Genomic DNA, 24,861 nt, shown 5'->3' with positions numbered 1-24,861 from the left:
GCCGTGTGAGGCTGTACACTCGGTACACTGTGGTTCTCCAGTGGCGCATTGTTGCCTTCCCATGGGCCCGGCAATCACAGTGCTTGAGTGTTCTCCTGTTTTCTCGCTCTCAGCTGCAGAAAAGCAGAGGACAACATGCTAATTGATGCTGTGGGACTGCAAGCGTAGAGGCCTCATGTCCGCAAGCTGGAGTTTACTCTCAGCCCCCCTCCCCAGTATCCCCTCTGACCTCCTCCCTTCTCAACAGCCCTTCCCTGTCTCTGCCTGAAGTGCAGGCAGGATATTATCCTTGTGTTTGAGGGAAGCTTTGCACAGTAAGAGACGAGAGCGAGGAGAAAGAGGTCTCTGTGGAGCAAAGGAGAGAAAAAGGGAGCTGCCCTGCTCTCCACAGACCTCCTCTGTGTCTCCGCTTTATCTCTCATTAATGACCGCCTGTGTAAATCGAGGCCAACAGTGCTGGCCCCTGGCTTCATGCCATGCCAGAGACCAAAATCGCAAACAACGCAGCACAAAACTCTCCTAGCATCCGAGCCGAGATCTTGTTTCACATGGGGAAATGTGCTTTTAGGAGCACAGGTGACTAACAGATGCCCATTCAACTTGCGGTGGAAAACAAGAGCTCAGTTGGAAATGTGGCACCTTTTGGGCTGAGCACTGGAGACTTTAAGGCCCCCTTGTGGTTGTTATGTGTGCCAGCTGCCACCAAGTTGAGCTATTGAGTTGAGCTATTGTTAGAGACAAAGAGGTCTGGAATATCCAGGGAAATTAGTCTGTTAGCATTCCCATTCTTTTCAGTGGCAGTAGCTATGCGATTTACAATCTTTAGGAAAGCTGATGGCAAATGATACGTAAACCTCCACATCAACTGACAAATGTTTTCTACTTTATCTGGTTCATTAAAAAAACTCAAATCTGTCTATCTATTGATAACCTGTACTGTATATAATATAGTATTGTATTTATTTATTTAGTCATAATTCACTGATAAATTGAATGGAGAAAATGCTTCTTTTTGCTGCTATGTTGTGTATTTCCAGCATCAACCAGCATGGGCTAAGTGGAATAGGCTAACTAGAGCATTGATACAACTGGTTAGCATGGTTACTGCTGTTTTCCCAGCACACATGCTTGTCCTGTTCTGTTTCAAATGTGGAGTGTTTAATCTTGAAGGGGGTTGAGGTTAGTTTTGCATTTAAATGAAGGTAAATATGGGTGAATTACATGAAATAAGCAAAACGTCAAAGGCTGTCAAGTGTGACCAAGCGCAGAGCTTTTCATTTCTCCACTATAAAGTAAAGCAGGTCAGTAATATTTGGTTGCACAATTTATCACAATTTCATTGTCTGCATGAATCAATTTAAATTCCTAAAATGTAACTTTACTTAGTCATTGGCATTAGGAGAATAATTTTAATTATTAAGATTATTTAATAATAATAAAAATGCACATTCAGATAAACGTGAAGATTCATGCATAATATTTTCATCCATTCATGTTTCATTTAGTACTATGCTAAATGAAAAATTACTTTATTTCTTGTTCTATACCAGAAAAACCTATTAGCCAATTTACAAAAAATAGTAAATAAATAATAATAAAAATGAAAATATTGTGTTAAGTGGAATGATTTCATCAATGACTGACAGTGCACATGCGCATATATATATATATATATATATATATATATTTGAGTGTTGGCAGATATCATTATTTTCATCTCTTTCCTTGCCAGATTCTTTAAAAAAAAAAAATGCAGGTGTTTTGCTCAAATAATTGAATGAATGTAAGTGATTTTATTTCAATACTAATGTTTTCATCTTTAGTTGCAGAAGGGTGCATAAAGTAAATCTTAATGGAAGAAAAACCCAACTTTACACCAAACCACCATGTGACCAGATTTTTAAATTCCCCATGCCAGAAACTAATGAGATTGTTTCTAACATTAAAACTAACAGATGTTTTTTTGGCATCTCAAACATTTTAATTAGTTTCACTTCTAGCCTATAAGCTGTAGAAATGTTCTCAGGGAGTTGAGGCTGCAACATAATGCCATGTTGTTATATTAAAGATCCTTTTTCTTTTGATGGATTGTGCTGATGAGACCTGTTAACAACAAAGATAATAACTATAATGACAGATATAGTTTAAAAAAATAATTTTAAATTTAAAACAATCAAAGAGTCTACTGTAACATAATATAATAATAAACAGAACATTATCATGCATTGGTGTGGACTGTGGACCTGCGACATAGTTGTCTTTATAGTTAACTTGGTGCGATCAAGCCTTAAATCACAGAATACTTGATTTGTGGGTATTATTAGGACAGTGCCTATGTACATTCAACTGAGATGCTTATAAATGTGTGTAGAGTCTGTAACCTAATGACAAGTTGATGAAACAGGACTCGTTTTGTCTGGACCGGAGAGCATGCAAGCTCTCGGGGAGGGTCAGGTGCTGATGTCGGTCACCTCTTTCTAGGTGGGCTCCAACAGTGTGTATGTATATATGGCAGTCCAGGTGTGCCCAGGTGCATATGGGAGATACTGACCACCTACAGGGCAGCGGTAAAGCATTCCAGCACTAGATGTCACATGAGTGAAGTGGTTAAATGAGGAAAGTGCTCTACTGTTCACAGAGAGATTAAGTGCCAGTCACCCTTATCCAACTCTACACAGACACACACACATGCATGCATGCACAGATCGCTCGGACCGCCTTCTGATCGCAATCTCCAGGCTTATTTGGCCTTCACATTTTTCTCTTTGACAAATTGTTAGACTCCAGACTCCATTTATAACTGAGACATGATGCAATTCATTAGTGTCATTTAGCTTGGAAATGGTTAGTCTCAGATATTAGAGTGCATTTTTAACATCATAATATGTACAGGATACATCATATGTTCATGATATGTGTTTGAACAATAAAAAATTAAATCTGAATACACTGATTGTTTTGGCGACCCTAATAGCAATAATTTCAGCATGGCTGGGCTGGGAGGTAAAATGTATACCAAGTTTCTTAATAGGAAGAAACCTGATGAAACATATTTAATTTGACTTGATTTAGTTAAAAGAGTTCCTAGAAAATGTCTTTTATTTACAAGGTGCACAAGGCCACATAATCAGCCCATCATATGCTTTGCAGTTAAGCACAGTTCCCCTAGAATGTAATGACCTCTGTTAATAATTATTTCTATTTTTTTTTAGTAGCCTACATGCAGTTTATGTAAATGTAGTCATTCTGTGTGAATCCTTTGAGGATATTTGAACTAATTTACAGTCAGATTCTTTAGAATCAGACTTTTTTCTGCAGGTTATATCAATACACCATTACCTGTATTTGAATCAATCTATGAATTCATGTCTTTATGATCCAGTGAATTATTCACTTAATCAAATTTTTTCAGACATTTGGCACTGAGACACCTACGTGTGTTGGTTGGAGTTCCAAAACAATTCATTTGGCTGTGGCTTTTGGAATTATTTTCATTCGTAACTATAATGTATAACATTTACATCTTGTTATCACATGTTCAGTCATTCTGCTGTAGACCCACTCCGTTTTTTTCTATTTCCCACTCCCTGAATCACGCTGAATAATGAATCATTTGATTTGACAAACCGTAATCAAAAGAAATGTGCAAAAAACTTTACAAAATAATGTTGTTCTAAAACCAACATTACGTATGATTTGGTATTCAGTAGAAGAATTTGCATCTGCCAAATCTCATTTATTGATTTTTAACAAGATCTATTTTTCCTTTGGTTGTCAGATTTGATTTAAAATTCAAATTGTTTGGTTTTGCTTCTATCTCTCATTAATGATATAAAAAGACTTAATAAATGATGCCAGACCTAAAGGCAGTATTGATGTACATATGTATCTAATCTGATACATATGCTCTGGAAGGTCTTGACAACTGAAGGTTAACCAACATATCTGGGAGTTACAACACAGTCATATTAATATCTATTATAAGCTTTGACTAGTCTTTTTCATTATTAATGCTCTGAAGCAGTTAAAATATGATGAGAATCAGCAAAGATGTAAAAAAAAAAAAAAATTATGTTAACAGCAACTTGAGTACAGCACTTATCAGATTTGAGAACTCTACATGGATTACATATGCAGAGTGTTTTGTGAGGAATGGGTGAGAGTAATCTCATTTTGAGCAGCTCTGATTTTTAATCTGCTCTGATTTTGTGCTTGCTTGCCTTTTTTACTCAGACTTCCCATGGGGAATGGGGAGAGTGGTCACAGTCTTTGCTCACAGAAAAGGAGAAGGATTTTGAAGCCCACCGCCTTTTGTCTTTTGTTTTCTTAAAGATGTGCAGTTTTTCACATGGATGGCCACCCTGTGGGTGAGCATGTGAATGACTTAACTAAATGTAAGCAGGATGTGAATGAATGGTGTCAAATTAAATTTCTCAACATCAAAACCAGCCTCCCCAACACACTCGACCCGCTCCAGTTTGCATACCGTCCAAACCGCTCTACGGACGATGCAATTTCCTCCACCCTCCACCTGGCTCTTACCCACCTAGAAAATAAAGACTCCTATGTTAGAATGCTGTTCATTGACTTCAGCTCGGCATTCAACACAATAATCCCACAACAGCTCATAAATAAACTAAACCTGCTGGGCCTTAACAATTCCCTGTGTAATTGGATCCTGGACTTTCTAACCGGAAGACCTCAGTCAGTCCGTGTCGGCCACAACACCTCGAGCTCTACCACACTGAGCACAGGGGCCCCACAAGGCTGTGTGCTCAGCCCGCTGCTCTTCACACTGCTGACCCACGACTGCACTGCCAAGTTCAGCTCCAACCACATCAAGTTTGCTGATGACACAACAGTGGTAGGTCTCATCAGCAACAACGATGAAACGCATTACAGAGAGGAAGTGGCACAGCTGGCTGAATGGTGTGGCACTAACAATCTGTCCCTCAATGTGGAGAAGACAAAGGAGGTTGTGATGGACTTCAGAAGAAACTTCGTTGACCACCCCCCACTGACCATCGACAGCTCGACTGTCGAGAGAGTCAGCAGCACTAAATTCCTGAGGGTGCACATCACAGAGGATCTCACCTGGACCACCAACACCATGTCACTCTCCAAAAATGCACAACAACGCCTACACTTTCTCTGCCTTAACAAGGCAAACATTAATGCCTTGAATTTTATGCGAGCAGGTATTGGTAGCCAGTGTAAATTGATGAACAGAGGTATGAAGTGCATTCTTTTCAGCTCATTAAAGATTAATCTTGCAACAGCATTTTAGATTAATTGTAGAAGTTTGATGGAATTGGCTGGAAGACCTGCCAAGAGAGTATTGCAATAGTCAAGTCTGGACAGAACAAGAGCTAGAACAAGGAGTTGTGTTCAATGTTCCGAAAGAAAGGGCCTGATCTTCCTAATATTGTATAAAGAAAATCATCAGGACCGGGCAGTTTTAGCAATGTGGTCTGAGAAATTCAGCTTATCATCAATCACAACTTCTGGCTGTTTTTGAAGGTTATGGTTGATGAGCCTAACTGGAAGGTGAAATTGTGATGAAGTGATGGGTTTGCTGAAACTACAAGCAGTTCTGTCTTTTTTTTTTTTTTTTTTTAGAAAGCTTTCATAACTTAGTTACTGACATCTTTAGAATGCCTCATGCCCTCAATACAAAGGGTAAATTAGCATCTGCCTCTCCATAAACTGTCCATTCAAACAGGTCCATTAGTCTGAATTACAGGCGACCAATGTATTTGTCTCTTGATGTTGTGTGGATGGAAGATGACTGACATCTGATTTGATTACCTGATTTGATCTCAAATGGTGTTGCCATCCTAACAAACATCAGATAATTATAAGTTGTCATGGAAATTAGTAGCTTATATAATCTTTTGTGAGTTTTCTTTAGATATCCACAAATGAATTCTGAACCCTCTTATATGGACTCATTTAAAACTTTACTGTGAATACAGTGCAATTAAATTATTCGTGCTGCAATTGAATTATTTGTCCATAAAAATATATTGGATGGACTCAAAATTTTTAAATTCACAATTCTTATTCGCGGTAAATTCATTACACTAACTGTTGGGGTGAGGTGGATATTCAAATTACCATATTGACCCAAACAACATTTTCTGTGACTATATTTCCCCAATAAAGTCATGTGCCTGTATTTTCTGTCGGCTGTTTAGAATCAGAACTAGCGATACCAGATTCACGAATAAATCACTCTTTTGAATCAGTTCTTTGAGTCGGTCAAACTAGCGAGCATAACAGTTTGAATCAGTTTGCGAAGTCTAAAATAAAATAATTCAGACGACTGCTGTTTGGAGCTGTTTTATCTGTTTTATTTGTTCATCCGGCAAAACATGGCAGTTACCATATTAAAAAACAGAAAACAAAAAGAAAACCAGATTAAATCGATATTTACTTTAAATCCATTTAAACCAAACCAGAAAATACATTGTATCGTTAGGCACACTTACACAGTCTGAAAGGTGACAAGTAGCAAGATGAAAAGTAGCATGCCTAAAAAGCCTAACACTCGGTTTTCTGCAGTTGTTCTCCTTTAATTTGTATAAATTTAAGTTTAGGCTTTTCAAGAATTGTGTTTCGATCGATCATTGCTGTCACTTGAGTTCTCATATCCATCCATATTCTGAGTTTCTGAATAGTGACCACAAAGTCTCATATTACAAATTCCAGCTGTTTTCTAGATTACACAGAATGCTTTGTTTCAGGTTGCCTTGTCACCTAGGTCATTCTCTCTGTTACTTGCAAACTCTCCTCTTTGCTTTCCTATTTAATCTTCTGTTGTTCTGATCCTGTTCCCCAGTGCTCTGATGAAAAGATACATCTGGAGATGCTTGTTTTTTGTTCAAAGAGAGATGATGACAGACCATCTTGAGAATGATAAAGGAAAGTGGTGCACATTTAAAAGAAATGAAGAATAAAAAAACAGTGTCAGGGTTGTTGTACTTAAGAACAGGTCATGAGTGTCTGGTGGAATTGACTACATATTTACCCGGCCTTGACTCGCTCTTGGCCATGAGGGCTTGGAATTTTATTTAACATCCATTATGCAACTGGATCTTCAGAGGCTATTAATTTAATAAAAGAATGGATGTCTCCTAATTTAAATAAAATAACCCCAGTCGGGGGGTGTTGACTCACGGGAACTGAAGTTGGAGTCTGGCCTGTGGCATGTCCAGACCTTTATATCCACTCTTTTACTTCTACAGTATATAAAAAAACATTGAATTGAAAGTTGTGTGGTGTTTAATCTTATATATCTCTGCTTTAAATGAATAGTACACCTAAAAATGAAAATTAACTCAACTTCAGGCCATCCAAGATTAGTTTGTTTGTGAAGTGAAAAGCTGTGTGTTTGTAAGACACAAATCATTCATTAATTAATTTAACTGTTGTTTCTGGCCAAAAAAATATTCAATAATTAATAATAATGCTTCCTCCAGTGAAAATGTCCATCCCTTTGTTGTCACATCAGAATCCATATTCGTTTAGTAATGTTTTGGACAGTTTTCACCTGTAAACTGTGCTTGATATTTATCTCCTGATTTAGGCAAGACGAGTTTTTCCCAGGAAGAAAGCAATATTATGAATAGAGGATTCTTTTAGTCAGAAGCAATGGTTTGAAGCATTTTTTCATGCAGCGTTTCACTTCAGAGGGTATTAATTGATGGGCTGGAGTCATGTGGATTATTGTAATAATTTTATCTGCTGTTTGAACAGTTTTTTGTCTGATCAAACTCTTTATTGAATAGGACTGTCTCTAATAGCAACTACTGTGATTAGCAAGTAGCAAATGGTTCGTCACTGTGACTTAACTGATCTTTGTTTTTCTTTTTAGAAAAAAGGGTATGACCCCTTTCATATGATAACAGGCACAATGAGAAGAATTAAAAGCAGCAAGGGATAAAAGATATCTTCATTATTAATAATAGCCTTGTAAATGTCACCTTAACACAAATAGAGACATTATTTTTATTTAACAAGATTTAATCTTTAAGGTGTTAGATTATACAGCTTTTGTACCATTGTTAGAGGTCATGACTGAATATTTTTTCACTGCAAGCTCTACACCTGCAATCCAGGCCTGTAAAGATTTCACTTGCTGTTTAAAAGTCCACTTGGACTGAAAGAAAATTTTACAACTTTAACAGAAACCATAGAAATCTACCCCCCTTTTATAACCCTTTGGCACCTTTGTGGACAACATGGTGACTGTTTTGAAAGTTGAATTGAATGCAGAGGAAGGGCAATTTCACAGTTCGTGATCTGTTTGTGTCCCACAGCTATGGCACCCCTCCTTAACAGTCATCTTACTTAACATAGCAGGGTCAAAAGTCAGAGTGTGACTCTTAACAATTAAAAAGCAGCACAAAAGAAAGTAGATTTTTTAGCTTTGTGTCTATTAGTTCAATCTTCACTACATATTTCACTGCTGAACTAAATATTTAGATATATTTTACATAAAATTATTTTTATAGGATTCCTTGTGGAGCCGTCTGCATACTTGCTTTTTTACTTAATGCTGGTTTCTGCCTTTGAGTTATAGATTTAAAATGCAATATGGAAATATTATTTTATGTTTCAGTTCAATTCCTAATTAATAAAAAAAAAAAAAAAAAACTGCACTGTTCAACAACCTGTCTGCACTCCTCACTCACAATGTTTTTTATTTCCTGCTATTTGCACATTCCTGATATTTGCACATTCCCTTGCACATTTCTACCTCCGGATGCCGTGAAGGTCATTGGCCATACATATGCTACTTACATACCTCTCTTTATAATGCACCTTCTGTTTATATTTCCTTGCAACCTAAATCGTATGTACAGTCATTTGCACTGAGCTAGTCTCTCCCCATCTACCTCATAACTTGCACTATATGTCATAAAACACATTTTTTTTATATCTATTTATAAACCTGTTATTTGCACTTCTGGTTAGATGCTAACTGCATTTCATTGGCTCTGTACTTGTACTCTGCACAGTGACAATAAAGTTGAATCTAATCTAATCTAATCTAATCTAATGAAAGACAGTGTCAAATTAAAAAGTAAATATTTTCCAAATAATATTTGACACATTTATAACATCCATATTTTTTTTCACAATATAAATAAATCTGTATACGTGAAAAAATATAGTTACGTTTATATTTTAGAGGGGATTTCTTAGAAGGGGATTGTTATATTTGGAGATTTTTGCCGTTAAAAAATTTGAAAACTCACGGGGAAGCAATAAGGTGATAAAGAGATCTAAAATGATACTTTTCCATTGAAATATTCGTTTTATGTGGCTCTGATTGAATTATAGGTGCTTTCTATAAAAAAGCAGTCCAGGAGAATTACCTGAACTTGAAGTATTACTCTTAAAAGATCAGCTTTTCATCACTGTTTATTTCTCCAATTTATATGCTGATCCTTTTTCCTTTCATCTTTGTTGGTGTTGAGACCTAATGGTTAGAGAGTCGGACTCGTAATCGAAAGGTTGCGGGTTCGAGTCCCCGGCCGGCAGGGATTGTAGGTGGGGGGAGTGAATGTACAGCGCTCTCTCCACCCTCAATACCACGACTGAGGTGCCCTTGAGCAAGGCACCGAACCCCCAATTGCTCCCCGGGCGCCGCAGCATGGCTGCCCACTGCTCCGGGTGTGTGTTCACGGTGTGTGTGTGTGTGTGTGTGTGTGTGCATTTGTTCACTACTCACTGCTGTGTGTGTGCACTTGGATGGGTTAAACGCAGAGCACCAATTTCGAGTATGGGTCACCATACTTGACAATACGTCACGACTTTACTTTACTTTACTTTTAGATAAGTGGTGAAGTGACTGATATGTGAGTGTGTGTCCGTTCACTTATTAATGGTTTTGTCATTGAACTTTCAGTAGAGTGCTGCGTGTAAACGGAACGATCTCTGTGGAAAGTATCAAGCAGGGAAGTCAAGAATCTGAGTCATACTTCTGGTACTATAGTTTGCTTACCACTAAAAAGTGATACCACAATTCATAAAACACAGGGTTGGTTTGAAGCCAGACAGTCTAATATTGATGGAAGGGGATTTCTGTACTTTTGCTAATGTTTTGGAGATGTTGTTTCACATTGATTTTTGTTGATGCAGACTTCTCTTTTTGTTTGTGCATGTGAGTCATGCCCTCCTCCAGCTGCTAAAGGAGTCTAATTTCAGCACTTTATTATTGCTCACTGTTCAAGTACATATTTTTGGCATTTAGAGTCATCTTACGAATTAATGGTGCACATGTGGATCTTACTTATTGCATTTTCCTCAAGGTTCACACGTGTTTGTATTTCTGCATTTGAGATTATTTGCTTCTTGTTTTGTCTTCTTGCCTAGTTGGTTGCTTGCCATTTGAGGGATTCTTTTATAGTTTTTTTTACAGAGACCAGAGGCAATGAAATTTGTTTCTAAGAGTTTCATGCAAAGTCATCATAGATCAGAAGAATTCAAGGAATATTTCACCCAAATATGAAAATGCTATCATTATTTACTCACCCTCACATCATCCCAAAATCATACGTGTGACTTTTTTGAGTCTATATTGTATGGGTGAAAACAGTTGAAAAGTTTTTCATAATGTCTTATTTAGTGTTCTGCAAAAGAAAGTCAAACAGGCTTAAAATGACATGAGGGAGTGTAAATAATGACAGAATTTTATTTTCTGTGTGAACTATCCCTTTAACTTAGCATAAGCACTGCTGATGTCTCATGGCTTGCTTCTAGCGGAAATTGAACAACAAAAATTCAGTAATTAGGTTTAACTGCTACGCCACTCAAAATGACATTCACCACACTCTCTCCACCCTTGACCTTCTGCTTGTGTCCTAAAAGTCATAAGGTTCTTTCCTTGGTTATCCTTTGTTTGTGTCTTGGCTCTTTTAGCAGCTCTGAAATGGATGCTTGTGGCCTGAATTAAGAGCGTGGGAAGATGCATATGGCATTAATACAGCAATTTAAGTGACAAGGGTGTTTATGAGAATAGCATGTGTTCATACATTCCCTATTTGGTCAGCTGGAAAGATCTAGTCTGAGTTGTACCCCGTGACAGCTTCTATTGGAACTATGTGAAAAACTATTTTTTGGTTTCACCATCAGGTAGCCGAGCCAGTGTCAGACTTTGGCTGTGTCCAAATTCAGGGTCTGCATCCTCCTTAGGATCCTTCCTACCCGGTTGAAGGAGGAAGGATCCTCCGACGTCCGCAAAACCCGGAAGTCGGTGTTTGTGAATTTGGACAGCCTACCCTTCTTTCAGTTCCCTCCCTTACCTGTTGCTCATATCCTGTCGCCTAGCAACCGTGACAGCGCCAAGCAAGAAGCGGGAAAATGGACAAACAAAGAGTTATTCTCCTCATTTTAATTCTTTTGGAAGAAATAAAGCAATTAAATAAATTAAATACTTTCTTTGCTCGTTGTCGGAGAGTTTTTTATATCAGACTACAAGACAGTCACATCCAGGTAAGCCATTATAGCCTATTTTTATTTGTTTTTAAGTATTCTACTAATTTCTCCTACAAATTCATTGAGCCGAAGCATAAACTTTAGCTTGTTTTGTCAGAGAAACTCCTCTCCCACTCCGCTACCGCTCGCTTCGTCCGCCATTACGCTCTGCCGAAAAGAATTATGGGATAGGTAGGACGGGAAAGGATCCACCACACCCATCCTTCCAATTCGGGGAAAAGGAGGACGTATTTGTGGGCCGCATTTGAAGGATCCTACGAATTTGGACAGCCTTCGTCGCGGCGCTGTGACGTAACATCCTTCAAATGAGTACTCCGAAGGATGCAGACCCTGAATTTGGACACAGTCTGTGTTTCCCTGTGTCTCCTGTTTCCACGTGCTCCCTGTGTTTCCTTATGCCCTTATTTGGTTTTGCTCCTGTTCCTGTCCACGTTTTGGTTGATTAGTTTATTAGTGCCCAGCCCTGTGTTATTAATTATCTAGTTAAGTCTCCCCTTCATAAGCCCTGTGTTTCCCTGACTCTGTGTCCGGTCTTATCGTCATTCCATGTGCATCTGGATCGCCTGCGGTTCCTGAGTTTTGTTAATAAAAGCCTAAGTTTGGAAGTAGTTCCTCGCCTCCTCGTTCCCTTCTCCAAAGTGTGTCGTGACAACCAGACTGGGCAGTCTTGCCCCCCCCCCCTTTAACCTAAAAACCATGATTTAAATCTTCTCAGATGAGTAAACATCTCCTGCACAGACCCACTCACATTTTATTTGGATTCGGCAGTCTCAACTGAGTCTCAGACAGCTGGGAAAAACATCCTCTGTCATCATCAATGCCAGAGCAATCTCCCATAAAGCTCCCGCTGGACCTGGAGGTGGATCATGTGATTGGTACAATTAATTGATGTAAGGTAGCCTGGGATTTTTGCCTCTGTGTCTGATCACTAGCATGGCTGTTGCATCAGGTCAAAGCATTCTCTTAACAAAACACTTTTCAGTGTTTTCGCTCAGATGAAGTTCTTCAGTTGGTCATAGGAGAAATGTGAGAATGTGAGAAGCACATCAGAACAAAAACTCAGCCTCTGATCTCTGAGAAAGAGAGCCAGTTTGTGTATTTGACTGACATGAAAGATTTCCTTTCTCACGTCCTGAAATGGACCAAATTTCAAACCATGGTTTGTGTTTGGATCAAGATAAGGGTTATGTTTGATGTGTAATTGTTGGTCTGTTCATGCAGATATGCATATAGGGGTGTTTGTTTTAACTATACACTGTTAAAAATAAAGGTGCTTCACGATTCCATAGGAGAACCTTTTTGTTTAAATGGTTCAATAAAGAACCTTTAACATCTGAAGAACCTTTCACAAAAGGTTCTTTGTGGTGAAAGAAGGTTCTTCAGATTATAAAAAGGTAAGAAAGAGATGGTTCTTTAAAGAACCTTTGACTGAATGGTTCTGTGTGGAACCAAAAATGGTTCTTCTATGGCATCACTGTGAAGAACCTTTTGGAGCACCTTTATTTTAAAGAGTATAGGCACTTCTGGCCCTGTGAAATTTTAGAATATATATATATATCTTTTAAAACTTGCTTTTCCCACTCTCACAATCCATTGTTTTTTCTAAAAGTAAAGATAATTCCCACCAGTTCCCAGTAATGAAAATTCCCACAGTGACTTTTCCAAATTCATTGCATCCCAGAATGTATGAATTTGCCATAATTGCATTTTTGTAACTTTTTATAAATTTTTTAGATAATTTGAAAGTTATAGCTTGGTTGTAAATGACACTCAATATAAATATTCTATTAGTGATATTTACCTTGTTTTTCCATTGTTTAAGTCTGGGTAAAACTGTTCTAAAATTGATTTTTTAATATGATCCATATAACAAAATAATAATAATCTGTTTTCATAAAATAATAACCATCCACTGGAACATAAAATTGCCTAAAGTTGAAGAAACTCCCTTGAACAGTGATTTGGTCTCACTCAAGAACATTAAGTCAGTCCAGACTATGTGATAAGAAAAGTCAAATTTCAAATTATAAGGAATGATTTTGGGTAGCAGAGGTTATGCAGATGGCTCAGCTCAACTTTTCTCACCATTGACAACATGAAAATGCAATGTTTCTTCTAAAGCAGCTCATTATAGTGCTGTTGACACTGATGAGTTTCACGGACTCTCATCTATTCTCCATTACAGAATCAGAAAACATCACTTCCATTCTAAAGTTCCACTGAAGAACAGCCTCACTTTGCTTTTCTTCTACCTTGGTGCTTTTTTGGCACCTCTATGGACCAGCTGTAACATTTTCCGTGTAGAAGTACCAGGAATTTCAGGATTCGGATTGAGTTGTTTGAACTGGAATTCTGTGTTCTTCAACGTGACCTCTTGCTTGAAGTCTAGAAGAGCTTTTGAAGGCTGTAGACTTGTTTTTGTCAGGTCAAATACAAGGCTTTTATGTTTGCCACAGAGTACTTAGTGCTGTGTGTTTGGGGTGTTGCTGGTCATGGCCAAAGTAGAAGGGTGGTGGCATTGATCTTGTGATTACAGGTTGGCATGCACATCAGCTCTCCTTGCTTGAGCTTGTGTGGGCATAACACACGCTGGCACAAGACACACACTCTTTATTGTGGTTGTTACGCATGTGGAAGCGTTCACACATTCCTGCTCTGCCTGTCCCTTTACTGCTACAAAAAGCAAAGCTTTAATAATCTGAGCGAACAAAACATGGCAGACCCTATGATATAAGTATTTATTAGCATTTTGACTCTTAAAGAGATAGCTCATTATTTACTTATCATTGTTGTTGCAAACCTGTGATTTTCTTTATTCTGTGGAGCACAAAAGATGATGTTTTGATGTTTCAGTGTTATTTGAACACCATTGACTTTCGGAATATCTTATTTTGTGTTCCACAGAAAGAAGAAAGACAGTTATTCAGGTTTGTAGGGCTGCACAATACAATACTGCACAATAAAACTGAAATTGTTATATAACTTAGTGTTATCATGAAATTGCAAAGGCCGAGACTTATTTAACTACATGCACTGCATTTTTGCTCCACACAAACTTATCTCTCCGTTTGCTCTAAGCTTTGGTCACTTATAATGTGCATGTGCAACCGTCTTTCCAAAAATTTTTTTCCATGCTAATGAGAAGTACTGACAAACAGATGTACCCAAACAGATGTTTTTTTCTTTTTCAATAATCTGTTTCACTCGTATATGCCACAAAACTGAGAAAAGTTCTCTCTCTATTTCTGTTTGATTGTGGCTTTGAAGGCTTCCTGCGGTTTTTCACCAACGTGTAAACGATCCCTTTAAGTGCTTTTAAATGATGCATCCATAGACTTTTTACTCTGTTTTCCATTCTTTACATGTCCTATTGTTTACAATCCTTTTTTATCTAGATAGCTGCGGTACTGTTGTGTTTTCTACATATAGAGCAAGATTCGCAAGTCTTGCACTCATCTTGGCATCTTGGCAATGCAACATCGCTCCTAACCAGTGCCAAGTTCCTCACCATTTCCCACGCCAGCCCCGCCAGGAGCTCCAGGACTCATTGCTCTAATCTTGCCATCCATGCGTGCCATCAAACAGACCACTTTCCCCAGTCCAGCCATCCGTGGCCACAATCAGAATGCCAGTCCTGGGGTCTGTGGACGTGCCCTCCGGAGTTCCGCCTGCAGCTCCATTGTCAGAGACATTAATTTGCCGCTTGGGCCCGGTTCCACTGATGTCTCCATTACACATATGACACAAGGAGCCATTCAGTGTTTGTAGAGCTGTCTGAGTAATTATATTTGATTAGCTATAGCTGTTCTCATTGAGAATGTCTGTTGCTGTTGCTTTCGACTCATCATCAATCTTCTCAAATCACTAGTTACAGGAATATGTTGGCTTGTAGACACCCTACCAAAGCACATTTAGCCATATGCATGTGTCAGTAAAGGTCAATGAAATGCTTATTTAAGTCAAAGTTGTCTTGGATATGTTTTCAACAGCTCTCCAGTCTCTAATATGCGGTATAGTTAGTGTTTTAACAACCCTACAAACCAACAGAAAGGAAATCTGATGTAATCATAAGTGTCTAGGGATAGTCTCGCATAAACCACCGGCTTTTCGAGCAAAATAGAATGTCCGTTTTTAATCACAAAGTTTGCAATTCAGACATGGCAGAGCTCTTAAATACAGACCATCAGTGGCGCACTGCACAGTTAGCTTCAGAAGATGACAGACACGATAGAAACTACAAATAACATCCAATGGCTACTGAGTAATAAGTCTGTATTTTTGCCACAGCATGTTTCTAGAAGCCAAAAAGTACTGTAACATGATGTTTATTGAGGGCTGTTGGTTGTATTTGTACTGTAGCTATCACAAAGAGACATTTTCTGAGGACAGTTGAGTGTTCGAAGTTTCAATAAGTAGTATATTAATATATAGGGTAAACGTACCTATTAAACTCACCAAAATCTACATTGAGACATATTTAGTGCACAAGATATTGGTTTCAGTACAAAAAGTTATGTTAAAATAAAATATTAATCTCTCACACAAGAATATTTAATTTAATTAATTTTAATTTTTAATTAAGATGTACATAATTAAATTCAAAAAGTCCGGCTGTGCTTAATGGGTACATTTTTGTACCCTTTAAGCACACCCGTGTTCCCATTAAGCTTACAACATGTTTTATAAAAAAATCCTGTTTATTTTAAGGAATATTTTTAAAGAATAATTGTAAAATATATATTTTTTTGAAGGTACAAAGTCAATCACAAAAAAAAAACAGAACAGTAAAATCAAGCAACAAGGCATTCAAGTCGATCAGTTATATATTCATAATGAAATGTCATCTAAACACATTGCAACATCTATACTAGTCCACGTTCAGCTAAGTAACACATTCAAAAATCATATAAAACAAACCAATAAAACATTTAATTCATGGGGATGAACACAGAATCTAGCCTCATTATGAAACCTCTTATTAAATGGATGTCAATTTATCTATAGTCCCTTATGGCTGGAGAACACTACATGATTTTTGCCCTGATTTTCCACAGATTTACAGTCTGGAGAAGTTGATGCTAGATGCCAAAGATTAGAGCCAGTCTGCAGATTTGAGTCGACTGATTTCATAGAAAATCGATTAACTTAACTTAAAGTGACAACCATCAGTTAATATTTAAAGTCTGTTTATGAAGTATTTACATAGACGTTCAATGTGGAAGAGCTTAAAGAGAGCATACTATAGCTTAATGGGAGCAGCAACAATTTTTAATAAATTTCATGTAATATTTATTAAAATGACAGGATTTTGCTAAATAAATAGTCTAGGTAATGTATTAAGTTCATACATATCTTAATATGACCAACTATTATTAACAATATCTATGAAATTATATTTTTTCTTATTGATGTCACACTGAAGCTGTGTGATTTTCATAGTAGTTTACCCTTTCAGCTCACCTTAAGATAATATGAAATCTTTAACAATTACAGCACTGTAAAACCACAGACCAGCAATAACTGTCAATTTATAATACTATGGATGTAAAAGTACAAGCCAGTAATGCCTGTGAAGTAATATGTTAGAGTAGCACACAATCGTATACATCTAGTCAGCTATCTGTGTTCTGTAGCATCTGTGCTATGTTGCTAAAACTATCTTTTGGATCTAATGTAATTATTTCCCACATCCAAGTTCCAGGTTATAATATGCAAAAGTCTGAACATTAATCTCTTAATTTTACAATAAGTAGTAAAAATTTTGGGTTATAAAGTTACCCAAAATAAAGACTTAAACATCTAGAAAACACACATTTAAGGAGCTCCTCTTTTGGTGAAAGTTTTTAGACAGCTTTCAAAATGGCCGCCAGACAGTGTGAACACATGGAGACTCATATCTCAGTGTGCAATGATCTGATTGACTTCAAATTACAGGAGGTATGTAGTAACAAACATATCAATTGGTTAAGACATCTATAGGATAATATATATATTTTTTTCATTTTATAATCTGATGGAAGTGTGGAAGTGTGCTTAATGGGTACGTTTACCCTATTTTAAAAAGTATATTGATGCATTTTTTATAATTATTTAGATTATACAGAAATATTCAGATATTTTTGTCTATTTTGCCTGCTTTTCTGGTTTTGATCTAATTTGCTAAATTTGCATTGTTTTGATGTAATTGAGTTAAATTGGCTTGCAAATATTACAGAAATATAGCATTTAATTTTTATCTCATGATGCAGCAATCCTCAGAATGTTTATATGGCAAGTTCCTTTTGGTCTCACTTGTGTCAATAACACCACATCTTACTGCACGTATGCAGACTAGTCTTCATGTGTTTACAAGGCCAAAATAATTTTTACAAACAGACCACTTAACATAACCAGATTGAAAAGGGCTGAAAAGCCAAACTTGCATATACTTGTTTAAAAAGCAAATCTAGCACAGCCTTTCAGGGTTTTGGGCCTTCCTTAGTGGTTTCTCTGAAGGAGCAGCCAGAGGCAAGGCAATGATGATGCAAGTCTGTCATTAAGGAAAAGACAGGCTGGCTTCAAATGCCACAGCTTTTGGTCCTCCTAAATAGGCGTCCATCTCTGTGGAGCACAGTCTTACTCAACAGTGCACATGTGGAGTCTGGTAATATGAACTCAGGGCCCCCTGGCTGTAGCATTTATTTTGTAGAGTTCAGGGTCAGGGTAAATGTCAAATGTCACGGCAGCATAGTAGCAGTTTAGCCCTTTTGGCTGTGTGCCACACTGTGCGATCCAACTGTGACCTTTGTGACCGTTCCTTGGCTTTACTTGCATTACAGACTTCCTCATATAACAAACAGTGAGTTGGGAATAGAGCTGTATGAGCAGCTACATAAGGCCTTTGAGTCACCTGAGACATATGGAAGGGAAATATGGGGATTTATTTAAGCTTTTCCAAACAATCTCTTAATAATACAGCTGCAGAGGCTTAGTTGAGTAATGATGAATTATTGAAATGAATGCAAAGTATATATATATGTTTATTATTACTGTAATAGCCCTTGTAAAGATTTGACATATTTCCACAGAATGCAAGTGTAATTAATGTAAACGTGAACAGGAAAATCAACAGGAAATCGACATTGGCCCTATTTAGTTTCTATAAAATTATATTTTATATATACATATTTATATAAAACAATGTTTATGAAATAAGTCCTTTATGCTCAACATGCATAACTGTTTCTATTTTAATATACAGTTTATTCGTTATCATAATGTTTTAATATAATATTAAAACATGATTATTATTTTAATATAATAAATGTATTAATTCTTATGAGGTTAGCAGCCATTACTTCAGTCTTCATTGTCACATGATTCTTCAGAAATCATATGGTGCCCAAAAAGTGTGTATTGCCCACTTTTAGGGCAGTCGTGGCCTAATGGATAGAGAGTTGTACTTGTAACCCAAAGGTTGTGGGTTCAAGTCTTGGGTCCGGCAGGGATTGTAAGTGGAGGGGGAGTGAATAACCAACACTCTCTCCACCCTCAATAGCACGACTGAGGTGAGACCCTTGCACAAGGCACCGAACCCCCAACTGCTCCCCGGGCGCCGCAGCAATGGCTGCCCACTGCTCCGGGTGTATGTTCACTTCTGTGTGTACACTTGGATGGGTTAAATGCAGAGCACAAATTCCGAGTATGGGTCACCATACTTGGCCACACACCACTTCCCTTTCCCTTTCCCTTCCATTTTCTTAACATCCAATCAATTCCCAATTAATTAATCACATTTTGTCATAACATTTTAACTTGTTAAATATGCTATTTCATTTTGAAATGTCACATTATGGAAAGAAAATGGATTCCAACATTCACTTCACTCCAATTTTAAACAAAAATTTAAATAGTTGACTCTTCTGTGTCCTCTCTGCAGGGGATGGCCTTCTCCCTGGAAGAGCGTTTGCAGCTTGGAATTCATGGCTTGTTGCCTCCTTGCTTCCTCAGCCAGGATGTGCAGGTATTGCGTGTCCTCAGAAACTACGAGCTGAAAAAGGATGACTTGGACAGGTGAGGAAATGGTGTACTGGCATCCATCCTGTTACTGTCAGACAGTCCTGCTCCACTATAATTTCTTTGTCTCATATCGATCTGTTGTTCTCTGTAACTAGATTTCACACCTATCAGATCACAGAAATAGTGTTAGATACAAGACTTACTATTGTTGCATTTGGACGATAAAAGTTGATCCTTTGTTACAGCAAGGAGGGTTTTTTGCTTTCTCTGTTTTTCTGAACTGCAAAGCAAAGGGACATCAAAAGCTGAATACCCCTGCTGGTTGACAGGACATAAAAGGCATCATCAAAGTATCATCTAAATAACATCAATAGCAATAGGTCTTCAACTATCTTGTCAGTTAGCATTTCCCAGAATTCATTAGCCCCTGCTGTTATGCCACTCCCAAAGCAGTAGGGGATCTGTTCCCATGTTTTGCAGGCCTGGAAATTATGTTTCCGTCATATCTCAAGGCTACTAGTAGCGTAACAGTCTTTGCCAGACAGTGAACACGATTTATTTCTTGATGGGTCTCTTTCAGTCAATTGACCCTGACCTCGGCACGCATATTACTGACTGCTGGAGCAATGAGGGATTCTTTCCCAGACTATCAGAGCTATTTTGATGTTATGCTGCCTGAATTTTGTGAAGGGACGAGAAACATGCCAACATTTTTAATAAAACTATTTGAAGGGTATTTTTGTCAAAGATTAAAAAAATAGTAAAATCATTTATTGGCTTGACCAAGTACAGTACTGGCCTCTGAAACCAGTCTTTGCCATAAGCAGTGGTCAGTGGACTGAGAAGCACTAGTAAGTAGACATTTCACAACAGAGCTAATTCATCGCATAATACAGCAGATTCTCATTCTGGTCCTTTGTTTGATTAATATGAAGCAGCGGAGACTGCAGAAAGCATTGATTATGCATAATCTCTCTCTCTCTAGGTATTTGAATAAACTAAATAAAAGCTCCTTGAAGTATTGATGTGTGATTTGAGATCTGCTTTCATCATCATACATCGGGCGTTCAGTCACTGTATTTTTGTTCTGCTTAGAAGCTGGCTTCTTTATATGACGACTGGATGAGCTCATACATAGGGTGGTGATTTGCAACAAATGGGCAATAAATTAAAAACGTGGTGACCGATGGCTAGACACAAATATAGACACAAATATATAGACATAGATAGATATATAGATATAGACACAAATTTAATGGAATGTCGTGACTTGTAAGGAATAGTGTGACATTCATAATTAATTTTTTTTTGTGAGTGTGTGTGTGTGTGTGTATAGTGCAGTATGTAAATATTGTAAATGCATGGTTTTGAGCTTTGTATGTAAGTAATTTCAGTCTTTAATGATTTTGGAGAAATATTGCAGAAAGCATTTTGGGGAAATATTGCAGAAATGCATACAGAATACTATTTGATGTGTGTTTTGCCGTAATACGCGATTGTTGTTTGCTTTTGACTTTTAACAACAGGAAAAGGGCTGACACATCAGTGGAAATGCAAAATATTGAAATTATTGAAACATTGCAAATTTAAAATTCATGATATGCATATGGCAATGGAATGCAACAACTGAATGATTATAATATTACAAAAGGTTTCATTATAATATTCCAAAAGATTAGACTGGGCACAAAACTTGTGGTGTGAGTGTGTGTGTGTGTGTGTGTGTGGTTTATGAGGACACAAATTTGTATAATGACATGGGTATGACAGAGGTATTACAATATGAAGGTGGTTTATGAGGACACTGCCTATGTCCCCGTAATTCAAAAGGCTTAAAAAACATACTAAATGGGGTTTTTTTTTTAATCTAAAAATGCACAAAGTCTCCTGTGAGGGCTAAGTTTAGGTGTAGGGTTGTGTAGGGCAATAGCACACACAGTTTGTTCAGTATAAAAACCATTACGCCTATGGAGAGTCCCCATAAACCACAAAAACCAACGTGTGTGTGTGTGTGTGTGTGATCTGATTCGGATGCGGAACGATTAACAAGCTGTCATGATACTCTGATAGCATACTACTCTGAGAGAATGAGTCAGCCCAAGTCACCCGCCACTGATGACTTAGTGCCAAAAGAACATGTCTTGGTTATATCATTTAGCTTTGTAATATACTTAAATATCATTTAAATTGATTGTACACTGACTGAAAGCATTATCATATTGTGATATTTAAGTTATTGCGGTATTGTGCAGCCTTTCACATCAGGAAGAACAATTAAGTTTGAAAGTTTGGTTGGAAAAGAAAGAGAAATGCATTAAGAAAGAAACCGTTTATCTGATTTAAGCGTATGCAAAGATAATGTTCCTTAAGGTCCAGAATTATCACGCTTTGTTAACATAGTCTAAACACCTCATTTTAAAGTACTGCCTTCCCCTTCACAATGCCACCACATAGCAGGAACAGTATAAACTCTGTGAAAGCCATTACTTCCAACAGTTTATTGGGAATACATACAGCTTTACAACAGCAGCTGGCTTTGCCAAAATAGAAGATGGCCAATCCAGCCAGTGTAGCCGAGTCTCAAGAATGACGTTTGGTTGACTCTCCTGAGACACAGTTAGGTAACAAATATCACTCACACATTTCACCCTCACAAATACTGTCAGAACGCTGGGTTTTAAGTTATCGTGACTGTCACGACAGAGCTGACAACATTCCTGCAGAGTTTGATTTCTTCTCAACCCACCTTTTACAGTCCTGGTAAACATCTGTTTCCTTCTGCCTCAGGAAGGTGGGCACGCTTTTCCTGAGCCAAATAAGAGAAATATTATGCTTTTGCCTTGATGGAAAGCTCGCTCGGACTGATGGGGAATGTGACGTGGTCTTGTTAATTTGGGTCAGATGTGGAACTTGAACGTATTTTTCTTGAACGTATTTCTATAACAAGGAACTTGTGTCTAAGCTCTCTGGGGGCATTTTTGTGCACGGTGTGTATTTTTTCTAGCTTTTTGACATAAGCAGGGAAAATCCCTAATTATTCTTGAGCTTTGTTTAGAGGCAGCAGTCAAGACTTTTTAATGTGACAGTCTGGTCATATCTGTACTACATTTGTTGGCATTTTCATGTAATTTCTTTCCTAATATATGTCCCTCTGCCTACACTGTAAACCCAAACAATTGTTGTTATCGTTGTAATGAATGAATTTATACTGTATATAATACTATAGTGCCTACTATATAATATTATATAATGCTAAATGTGTAAAGGAAATGTTGAGTTGACTTCAATAAGTACACCATACAAAACAAAATTAAAGACAAGCCAGCTTGGGTGTTTCATTTAAGACAGAGGAAGCTGTTTAGTCTGTTTTTCTCTGATATTGCGACAGTAGCCACCCTAATAATAATAACAATAATGCTAAATTAAATCCTTTATAGTTAAAAATGGCTATTTTGGTGTCATCGTCACCAAGAAGGGGTATGTCAGAATGATTTGTTTAACATTTAGTGTATTATTAGTCTCTATCATTCAGTCTCACAAATTTTCTCCTCGGTCCTCAATTTTTCTGTTTCCTCACCTTGTCACACTCTTGTGGATGTGGGCATGACTGTTCCTCCTTTAAACTGGTGTCACACCAGCTGAATTGAGACGGCTCAAATACGGGTAGGAGACGTCACACTTACTGACTGTGGTTGGTGGTGGAAATTTGCCCTTTTCTTAATCACAGGTTAAGAATTAAATCGGTTTGACTGATTAAACCAATGCATCTGACATTTCCTCCGATTCCCAGTCACATACTTTATTCAAAAGCCCCATTTTGGAAGCAAACTTTAACATTAAATTTACCAGTCTACTCATCAGTCTTTGCAAACTTAAGTCTGTGATGCCAACTTTAAATGGTTGGGTAGGTTTGCTTAAACCTCCCTTAAAGGGATAGTTTACCCAGAAATCCATCCTAGTTTACCTCAAGCCAACCTAGGTGTAAATGACTTTCTTCTTTCAGACAAATACAATCAGAGTTATATTTAAAAAATATCCTGGCTCATCCAAGCTTTATAACTGCAGTAAATAGTGGTCGCGATTTTGAAGCACAAAAAAGTCCGTCCATCCATTATAAAGAGTGCTCCACTGACTCCGGGGGGTTAATAAAGACCTTCTGAAGTGAAGCAATGCATTTGTGTAAGAAAATATCCATATTTAAAATTTTAATAACCACAGTCTCTGGCTTCCGCTAACTGTTACACACGCATTGTGATTGGACCAAAAGAAAACCAGTCTCCTTTTGGCTTATATCAAAATTTTTATATATTTTTTAATATAACTCAAATTGTTTTTGTCTGAAAGAAGAAAGTCATATACACCTAGGATGGCTTGAGGGTGATTAAATCATGGGGTAATTTTAATTTATGCGTGATCTATCCCTTTAAATGTAGAGCAATATAATCCCAGGAGGTCCTGAAAACCCAAAAGCTACTCTCCAAACTTGTGTCTTTCCTGCTTTCTAGCTGGGGTTGCTTTTTTCCTTTAGCATTTGCTGAACATTGTTATAAAATGTCCTTTAATGCATGTTGACGTATTTATGTTCTTTCTTACAGATACGTCTTTCTGATGGGCCTTCAGGACCGTAATGAGAAGCTGTTTTACCGAGTCTTGACCTCAGACATAGAGAGATTCATGCCCATTGTGTACACACCTACGGTCGGCCTAGCGTGCCAGCAGTACGGCCTCTCTTTCAGGAGACCTAGGTAAGAATCTGCTGAACGTAATTTAATTTGTTTTTATAGTTAAGTTCTTTCTCCTTCAACACGTTCCTTAAGCAAGCACATCCCTCCGACTGACAGATTTTCTTTCAGCTCCTGGCATTGTTTCTCTGCTTTTTGAATTGTTCTGCAATAACTCGCCTCCAGGCAAACGAAACTGAATGCCTCTGGAAAGTTTAAACATCTGCCTGGAGAGTAGAATATACATCCTGTCATTACAGAAATCTGTTGTATGGTGGAATTTGGAGACTGTGCTCTCAGTTTTTTTTTTTTTTTTGACTCCTTGAAGCATATGCCAGTATAAATAAGTGTAACCTTTAGTTCATTGACGAGCTTGGCATATGTTGTGAGATTGTTATCATTCTCGGCTTCCTTTGCTGGTTCAACTTGGTGATTATCACCCATTTTATCTATCAAAGAATGCCTCTTTTTTGCCTTTTTTCCTCTTAATTCTCTATTTTGTGGAGTGAGTTGGACTGGACGGGATCAAAAATAAGAATGCGTTTCAAGTCTTTTCATTTTTTTTTAGTGATTCATTTTGAGGGCTTTCCTAGGATCCTCAAATGAGGGGAAATTTTTAGAGCATTCCACACCCTCA

The 24,861-nt window shown here is 37.6% G+C and overlaps 1 protein-coding gene across 1 annotated transcript in view; it reads left to right on the top strand.

The window, feature by feature from the left end:
• Positions 1–24,861, top strand: part of LOC306887297 (NADP-dependent malic enzyme-like) — an 88,135-nt gene that overhangs the window by 6,798 nt on the left and 56,476 nt on the right. The window contains exons 2-3 of the mRNA XM_079444925.1: positions 19,424–19,557; positions 24,099–24,248. Of these exons, the coding sequence (XP_079301051.1) occupies positions 19,424–19,557; positions 24,099–24,248 (284 nt within the window). The remainder of the gene's footprint in view (positions 1–19,423; positions 19,558–24,098; positions 24,249–24,861) is intronic.

Source organism: Barbus barbus (genome assembly GCF_936440315.1).
Source record: "Barbus barbus genome assembly, chromosome: 21".
NCBI classification, from domain to species: domain Eukaryota; kingdom Metazoa; phylum Chordata; class Actinopteri; order Cypriniformes; family Cyprinidae; genus Barbus; species Barbus barbus.
This window is presented reverse-complemented; position numbering and strand designations above follow the sequence as displayed.